This window comes from Varroa jacobsoni, unplaced genomic scaffold (genome assembly GCF_002532875.2).
Source record: "Varroa jacobsoni isolate VJ856 unplaced genomic scaffold, vjacob_1.0 scaffold_1027, whole genome shotgun sequence".
Taxonomy (NCBI): domain Eukaryota; kingdom Metazoa; phylum Arthropoda; class Arachnida; order Mesostigmata; family Varroidae; genus Varroa; species Varroa jacobsoni.
Genome location: NW_019213929.1, coordinates 85,489 through 95,072, shown reverse-complemented (window position 1 = coordinate 95,072; position 9,584 = coordinate 85,489). Strand labels below are relative to the sequence as shown.

General features: G+C 38.8%; 1 protein-coding gene and 1 long non-coding RNA gene across 19 annotated transcripts in view; one reads left to right on the top strand and one right to left on the bottom strand.

The window, feature by feature from the left end:
- Positions 1-5,158, bottom strand: part of LOC111265931 (uncharacterized) — an 11,119-nt gene extending 5,961 nt beyond the window's left edge. The window contains exon 1 of the long non-coding RNA XR_002683760.2: positions 4,547-5,158. This is a non-coding gene — a long non-coding RNA (uncharacterized LOC111265931). The remainder of the gene's footprint in view (positions 1-4,546) is intronic.
- Positions 1-9,584, top strand: part of LOC111265929 (agrin) — a 199,158-nt gene that overhangs the window by 123,222 nt on the left and 66,352 nt on the right. For all 18 annotated transcript variants that reach the window (XM_086970725.1, XM_086970724.1, XM_086970723.1 and 15 more), the window contains one exon: positions 7,269-7,505. In XM_086970725.1, the coding sequence (XP_086826851.1) occupies positions 7,269-7,505 (237 nt within the window). The remainder of the gene's footprint in view (positions 1-7,268; positions 7,506-9,584) is intronic.

Below are 9,584 nucleotides of genomic sequence, written 5' to 3'. Positions count from 1 at the left end.
AATCAAGTCCGCCTTTCTATATATATATATATAAATATATATATATATATATAAATATATATATATATATATATATATATATATATACCCAACAGCGGTGCGGATGATGGGTTGCGGCCATTTCCTTTTCGAATTGTCATCTATTCAAATTGAATCTACCTGCTCTTTTTTTCTTTGAGCGACTTCTTTGTGAGTCTTTTTTTACTCGAAGAGGAGAAGAGAAGTGCCATTATCGTGGCTTCCTTGGCTTAATCTTCCCTCTTGGCCCCGACGGGTCCCTTTATTATCATCTCGCACTACCCTAGAGCTTGATGTTGTCAATTTTATTACTTACTGTACGCGCTGTATCTCCCTACGGGGCTCCCACAGCTCACCCCGGTTAGCTGCACGTAGCTTCGTTAACAAAGATACTGCTGCTGTTTCCTTAAACTATTTGGGGTAAAATAACGGTGTGCGGCAACTACGTATCATCTCTGCGTCGCGCTCAACTTTAATTGAATTCATGCAGTCGTCACCCGGCGCGTGAAAGAAAAATCAATTGTTACATGGGTTACAGATAAAGCTTAGTAAATGATGAAAGCAAAGTGATGCAATGTTAGAAAACGCGGAATGGCTTCCGCCGAATGACAATTGCAATGCTTGTCTTTATGTTCGTGCGACAGGACGTAAAGTCCAGACTTCGTTGGTCGGGTTGGGTGAGGAGTATGAGGGAGCCGCTAAGAATTACCGGTGTTGGTGCCGTAATAACAAGGTTGATCGTTTGCAGACTAAGGAATGAGGGCAGGTCTTAGGATGGCCTGTTCTACCTATATCAAAGCCGTCTTCCTATAGCAATACATCGTTAGAGGAGCGACAGAATGCGGGATCGCTCGGAAAGAGCTAGACAAGAGGCGATTCAAATCGCATACCTAACGACAGTCGACAAGGGGTATTAATCGAGCTACCCGCATCAACGGGTCCTTTGCCGGGGCCGCGAGCCTGAATAATTGTTCACGGTGACGCCTCTGTCATTCGAGCTGTAGCCGCACAACGCAATACGACACTATTATTGGTCATCTACAAAAATTTGCGTTAGCTGAATTGTTTAGGCGTATTGGGATATTGAAAGGTTCTCTGGTGGTATGCTATGATTCTTAGATCTTTAGGCCTGTTTCCTAAATTTTGAAGAATGTTTGTTATCAAGGCTTATACGGACGATAGATTCATGAGTGGTCATTAAACTGTTACTGCAAAAGCTCGTCTGAGTAACTTTAAACCGCCTGACTTCCGAATAATCTAGTATCTTATTGAAAGCAGTTTTCTATAGAGGATTTTGGCCTAGTTCGTGTTATGATTTCCCATAAAAACAAAATTTTCCTATAAATCGAAGTTTTAGCATTTTGAAAGTATTACTCAAATAATAAGCTCTTGATTTAGATTTAAATCAAGTAGTTGTTAAGAAGATTTTTGCGCTAGTTTCGACCCATAGGTTTACTTCCGACAAACTGTCACTTCACTTAAATAAATTTGTCTTTCATATCCAAAGTATTTTAATCCTTCAGTATTTTTATCAGGATGACAGTAATCTTCTAAGGTATTGATAGTGATAGCAGTAATCGAGGAAAGGGTAAGTGAAATGGTTAAGGCTTGTCGCTTCAAGAAGCTCATTGCCAATTTGCGCCAACCAAATCGATTTATATGACCAACTATCAATTTGAGCACGTCCACAGCATAGCTTTGGTAAATAACGGTCTAGTATTATCTCGCTTGTTACTTGTTAGTTCATTGGCAGGACGACAGATTGAACTACAAAAAATCCCCATTGCACAAACTAACCTCTCAGCGACCTTCCAATGAGTCTTTTTAAAATCCTTTAGGAACCATGGTTTGATTCAATATTTTTTAAAGTCCACGTGCTTGATTTGTATGGAATCATATTGGCAAGCATGCCCCACAAACTGTTCGTTGTCAATTCTAGAACATATATATCTCTGTCTACGGCCAAAGCGATATACAATTTTTATAAACAGCAGTAAACCTAAATACCAATATTGTATGGCGAAAACGATACGTATAGTATCAATAAAAAGTAAGCCGTTATATTTTTCGGAGTAAGATTTTTATGCTAGTTGCTGAATGTAGCCACAACCCATGTTATTGAACCTTTTTGGGGCTTGCTCAGTCCAGTTTTTAGTGAGAGTATACATTACCTTTCGTTACGCTCGGACCCTTCTAGACTTTTTAGTATATTAAACATTTCATTGATTATCGAAACTCCCTTTATTGTCTCTTCATCTAATGAACGACAATGACGCACTTGAAAATGTTCAGAACATATTTCCAAATGAGTTGGTTGGCGTTGCAGCACTCTCTACGAGGGCCTTCCTCTAAAACAAACGTGTATTTTCTACAAAGTAGCCGAATTTAAGCCAAAGTCCTAAATGAAGAAAGCTATAACCATCTGACGCAGTCCTTAACAGCAGTACCGGACACAAAATTCTAAACATTCTTGTCAATAAGCTCTATTTTAAGTGAATGGCACGTCTTGTTAGAAATGTTTATAACTACTGATCGCCTATCTTTATAATTATTATCATAATTTTATATATATATACATATATATATATATATATATATGTGGAGGCACGATTGTTCTACTGGTTCATTTTAAAATAGCAATGAAACCATTGATCTTAAGGAAACTAGTCGGAATCAAGGAAAAGTTGCGAGCACAAACGAATACCACAGGTGAAACCCAACCTAGCAGAGTAATAGGACTTTGTATTTGTAATAAAAAAGTACCATCAATTATCACCAGAATTATCTTAAATCCGCTAGAAAACTATTCTTCTTACGTAGCTTGCCGATAGATTCAGGCTAGATGTTTTGCCGCAAATGGGTTACAATGAATACGTGTATGAAGGATCCCGCGTTAGTTAAATGTTAGCACGCTGCTGATGACGCAAGATGTCGTGAATTTTTCTGCGAAAGCCTTAGTAGCGCCGTTCTCTTAAAGGCACTTCCTGTCGAGCGCCGTTTTGTGCGCCATTAGGAATATGGCCCGTACCAGGGTTAGCTATCATCCCTGATCTGAACAATGCACACAACTCAAATGCTGTACAATATTAAAATTTATAAATATAATAAAAAGAGAAGCTATAAGATTTTCGATGAAATTGCAAATAAAAAAGATATCATTTAGTATAATACATTTATAGCTTGTACGACTTTAAACTTCACGATTCTGAACCTTTTAGTCTACTGAAATCCACTTATTAAATTACTATGGGAATTTTAGGCAGTAGAAAACTGTATTGAGCTATGTGAAAGTGAGTCCCTTACGAGCACCCCCAAATGCTTAAATAAAGTCATGCTTTAACAGCGTACGCGGACGTTCTTCTGTCTGATCTTTAAGGCGACACAACAGAATGGTCCCTGGTCGTCGGTTTGTCAGCAGCTGGTGGGCTCATTGACTTTCGACTTCGAAAGCTTGCGGAGGTTGATTGCAAACCCTAAAGCCAACATCACCTTATTTTGCTTATAGAAAACTTTCGAGAGCTTTCAAAGTATTCTTAGGTAGTACCACCTACATATCGTAGCGATGCATGTCTAGAAACGTATACTGATGAGCATTTGACACTCCTCCGAAGTTACGTTCAAATAGAGGAAATGACATTATTAAGTGTCTTTCTTGACTATATTCCACTTCACAAAAAGTTTAATTTAATATTATAGTTTCATTGTCTGTGTCAGCACAACGCACCACTCTAGCTTGGAGGTGCCACAATGGCGAAGTGCTATAAATGAGAATATGTATTTCTTAACTAGTTCCTTTCGTAGATGAACGTTAGTATAATAGTTTTATTAAAATCTCATTTCACCCTTTTTCACTGTGTGAGTATTCTAATAGCTGACTTTGACTAAAACAATTCCATGATGTTATAAGTGTTAAACGTTAGTCAGATGCATATATGGATAATATATTGACTTTCGCATAGTATTGATAATTATCTCAAACAAGAAATAGTAGCTAGAAGCCAAAATGTATTGTTTTTGGTTTTTATAGATCAGTTGAACTTCGTTATGGATAATGTGTCTGCAAGGAATATCCTTGCATTCCTCAGGGATTTTCTGACCTGAAAGGGCTCCGTTACTGTAAAACATTGCATTTTTCCGAAGAAAGAAATTCTAATACAACTCTTATGAGGAAAAATTTATTGTACTCCTACATAGGTCTTCAAAAAGAATTACAAATAAGATACAACTTATTTACACACTATGGGACGCTACTCTTGATCGCGATACATTGGCCAATATTGAAATCTAAAATTATTAAGAATTTCTTTATTAACAAGCCAATATGAGACTCTGAGAAACAGAAGCAAAAATTATTCGAAATCTACTTGAAGTGCTAAGATCTGTACCTATCATGCCTAAAGCAAAATATCGAATACCTTCGCCGAACGCTGTATAGACATTACCAAATCCTAAGCTAGATTTCTTCTATTTCGATCTGCGAGTAACCAGATTCAACAGAGTATGTTATAAAATGCTTTCGATAACGTACCCTGTAGCCAATCCGATAGGCCCACAATGCAGAAATACGAATCCTTGGCCACAATAATATCCGGCCACGCGTCGCCAGGCATTAGCAAAAATGATGGAAAAGGTGATTTCCTTTTGCAAGGCCATTGTTAACCCTCTAACTTTTGCGTCTAGATTGAACAGCTACAATTTGTACAGATCATATGGTATGCACATTGCCAGTGTTTCGCATTTGGCATGTAAACATTCGATTATGTAGCTTGTCGGGTTGATAATCTTCGACACACTTTTACTTGTCGATTAGTAAGACATGAATACAATTAAGAGCCTCCACTACCAGATCAAAAAACAACAACATGCGCAGTGCTTACATTCAAATAAATGTTCCAATACAACTTTTTTGGGTTATTTATCGGCTGAGAAGTTCAGTAAGTTTTGAGTTTCAGTGCTTGTGTTGTGACGCTGTCGCTTACTATCCAAGGTGAAAATATCAGAAAAGGCCAGTTTATTTAAGCTAGAGTAAAGGATCTAGGTATTTCCTAGAGTTTACTTAATGTACAGGACATTAATTTACGTTTTAATTGAAATGTTATAGCAATTTTGTCTGGGCTTATATAGAAGCACAAAGCATATCCAAAGTGGGGATGTTTGTTAGTAGAATAATTTCTAGAAACCAATTAACCAAACTCTATCGTTATCTTCCTGTCCATTTAACGTTGAATGTTACAAAAATTAGAACGCTAGTTGGATCAAGCTCTTCATAGCGCGAATGCAAAATCTACTTGCAAGCAACTCAATATGTGGACTAATGTCGTAACTATAACGATGCCTTTATGCAAGCGCAAACCCGAAGCTAACAAATGCTTAAAAATGGGTCTGCTACAGTGCTGATACTACGTTTGCCATTTTGGGTGAAATATTATTTTAGCTTTCCGTATAAGCTTAAAATAGAACACTCTCCGGGGACTATCTAGTGCTGAGGCACCGATTGCGTCACCCAAAATAAGAGCAAAGAGCGGGCTTGAATACAATTTAGACAGTAGACTTCCGGCGTTAAGTTGTAATAATAACTTTGCTACAACGTTTTCTATTTTGCATTGTAATGTCATACTTATAGCTCCAACTATTCTGACCATTTTTGACCTGCTATTTCATAGTTTACCTGCCGATTTTGCGCCTCCGTAGGCCTCGGAGTGTGTCTTTCTTTTTTGAGCTTTACTAGACAAATGGCGACCCTTACTTCTTGAAATATAATAAAGATATTACGTATCATAGTCCTTAGGGAAGAATTCTCGAAATTGAGCGCTTGTCTTTGTTAACCCATCCTAAGATGTAAAGACATTGGCGCTTCCTACTTGTTTTCGAACTTATTAACGCTACGAGATAACGATTTACGATACTGATTTGCACTGTTCTTTGACGAAAACGTTTAAACAATAGATCTCCTTGAAAACACTGAAAAGACGACCATCTTTTTCGGACCGAAATGAGCCGAAGTTTGTGAACAAACGCATTGGCAACGGAGGCAGTGAAACCATCTTTCATTCTTGCTCTGAATGGGGAGAGAAGGTCAAACGGCAAGGCCTATTGTCAATGCACTCTGAAGAATGTTCTAACGTGAAATAGCCTTATTCAAAATAAGGCAGATTCGTATTTTCAGTGCCTACAGAAAGTCAGAACTTTCAAATTGGCCATTTCAGCCCTCACATATCGTTACGATTTTTTGTATGAGGTCCTCCTTATTAGTGGTGTCTCAGATGCGTAGACATAAGACGACAGACCTTTTATTTTTCATAGTTTGTGCAATACTCTTGTGTATGTACTTCAAGCATTAGCCTGCCTCGAGGAAGAGAAATTTAGTGCCGCTCCGGCGCCCGCTTTAGTGCACTGCTTATAATGATGCGTTCATTTTGGCGGGAAAAATGTCAACAAAGCTTTCGTTTAGAAAGGGAAAACAATGGGATTGCCACGTGGTGGGGAAGAGGGGAAAGAGTGTTTTGGAGCGACGCGATCCGTGGCGCCCCCTCTCGGCTGGCCTAGCCAACTGGTGACCGGTTGGCATAGCAACAAAAATAAAGTTCGACGCAGGCGCAACAACCCTTCCGTGAGCCAAAATACAGGACCGACCGTCGTCAGAGAGCGGTAGCGGTGAAGATCCCCCTAGTAGAGAGCACTCCGTTGCTTTGAGTGAGCACTGGACGCGCTGTCCGCTCTCACAGCTGAGTGACTATTGTGAATGGCCATTAAGAGTTGAAAAGTAAGATAGAGAGAATAGAGGTTACACCGGGCAGCGAGTTGTTTACTATACCTTTTATAATTTTCTCTTTACTGTGAATCTCCCTGGTGGTCAGTGTTCTATCAGTGAAAACGCTAGGGAGCTAGACGTTATTGTGATACAATACGCATTCACAGAAGACAGGAGTTAATTCGTAAGCTGTGATGACCAATGTGAGCGCGATCGTGGCTTGTTATAATAATAGCATTGATTTGGACATATTTGCGGGAGATACAAGTCACATAAACAGAAAGTGATAGCAAAACCAGCACACGGTATTGAGAGTGTGGCCGAGTAGTTAAGGGCAAAATGGCCCAACTGCGACGAAGGAGTTCGCCAGTTTCGTGTTTTTGGCTACTCGAGAAAGTGGCAGTTGTAGTTGTCCTTGAGTGCAGTTTTGTGTTTTGGTCATTATTTGCGTGCTACTCCATCGTGAACTTAGCTGACGCATGCTACAAATTTCCTGCAGATACTGCCGATCCGTGTGCTGAAAAGGAATGCCAATTTGGGGCCGAGTGCAAGGTACGATTGGATGGCAAGTCAGCTGAATGCGTGTGTCCGGAACGATGCACGTCGTATGGTGACTCTAAAGGATCGCGACCTGTATGTGGCTCGGACGGCAAAGATTATCCATCCGTGTGCGAGCTTCGTCGGACTGCCTGCAAAGAAATGCGGGAGATCTCAGTCAAGTACCAAGGCTCCTGTGGTAAGTACGACTCTCACTATATTTATTTAGCCTTGAGCTCAGAAATAAAAGCATTTCTTAGATATTGCATATTACTTCATATGTATATTAATACTTCGAGAAAAATACTATGCTAATCACAAGCATGACCGTGTTAAAAAGTTACACCCGCTACTTCTTTAACTTGAATTCGCAAGCACATTGTTTTTATTATATATTTTTGAAAGAACACATTCCTTTTAATATTTATACTAATTTTCGATGCACTCCAGAACTAGAACGCCTTGAATGCGTTAGGAATGTGATTACATGTTTCAGAATAAGATATTCCATTTATATCGAAATTACTTATGTGCAAAGGATATAGAACCTCGCTTATGAGAGATCGATCGTAGCAAAATGCTGTGACTCTCTTCCGACAATCGGTACGTACTGGGTTGAAATATGTCATATGCGTAATCAGCTGCAACGAAAATTAACCATTGACGGAGACGGGGACCAGCAAAGAAGCTGCTAGAGTGTCTGTGTCCAGACCCTGAAAAGGCGATGATGTTTGGGAACGCGATGCTGTTTTGTTTGTTGAACCGTGTTTACTCATTTCGCCGTTAGGGTTTTTTTTGTGGATCGAAGGTGCAAGTTGCTCTTTCTGTATTTGCGTATAATAATAATATGCTACTGTTAGCAAGTGTTTCGCCTATTGAGATTGACAAACAAGTAGCTGTGGGAGTTTTTTTTTTATTTATCAAAAAGATACGTTTGCAAACGTGTACCTTTTCGGATCTAAGAAAGTTGTGCAGCTTTTTGTTGAAGGGATGTGTGTAGACACTTTTATTTTAATGACAATAGCTCATGAAGTTAATAACATAAATAATAATAACAATCATATATTATCCGTATTGTGTATGTTCCCTTGTAAGACGCGCAAAAAGATGCAAGTTAAATTTAGACAAAGAATTGCATTTGGTTTTGGGATCTGTTTATATGAACCACCTATTGCGTCAGTCTGTGTTCTTTAAATTAAATAATTCAAATCTACATCGCTGCTGCTCCTTAGTTTTTAAGCGACGATACTCGGTCTACAGAAATGTTTTCATATAGCTGTATAACGATGTGCAAATATTATATATTATATTTCTTAGGTTGATAATGGGAATTTTCCACAAAACTTTGCACCCGAACAAAAACAAAGGATTACTTTGAGTCTCAGATCTGGAACCGCCATAAGCAATTCACAGAACCAGAGTTCGTCCATGCTTAGCCATCAAGCTAGATAGCCAGCAACCGCTGGAAAAAAACATGGCATATAGTACTTCACATCGGAATTGACATTGCGCAATCTAAACTTGCCCTTTGCGGGTTTTGGCCGCTGACTAAAGTGGACCCAATTATATGATGGACTTATTTCTGGATGACTCTCGCTAATGTATCACTAGGTGATCCAATATACGGGGAGTAAAAGTTGAAAATCAGCTTCAGGTAAAGAGCCATATAAATCGTCTTATATGTCATCAGTGCTGAAAGCAATGATTGAGCGATTTGTCCATTTGCGGTAGTTTAGTACCATTTGTAGATTCAAATCACAGCTTTTCGATACAAACTGTCAATATATCGTGCCTTCGAAAAGGTGTATCACATATATTAAAGAGCAAACAGATAATCAAGGCTAATTTGAATTAAATGAAAAGAATCGTTTTTAAAATCGTTAATTAGGCGTGCACAGCCCAAGTTCATCTGGTTGCGGCCAATTTATTCATTAAGTTATCAGTAGTTATAGGTGCGATTCTGCTTCATTGACTGAATCTTGATTGCATAGTGGGGTTCCATATTGAACTCTCCAGTTTGGTTGGTTATTGTCGTGAAAATTTTTAGACTGACGTTGCGTTCCTTTGAAATGTTTTGTCTTTGTTTGATTCTCTTTGTGGTTTGCGTCTGTCTCAAAATCTGTGTTCCTTTTGGAGGTATCTCAGAACGCACTGCACGTTGAGTTCGATTTAAATAAGTTTAAAACGCCCGTTTATGTAACTTACTGCGCTCACGCCAAGATCATAAAGAGGGTTCAACAATGATCAAGTGAAATATTCCTTAGGAATATTCAAATAG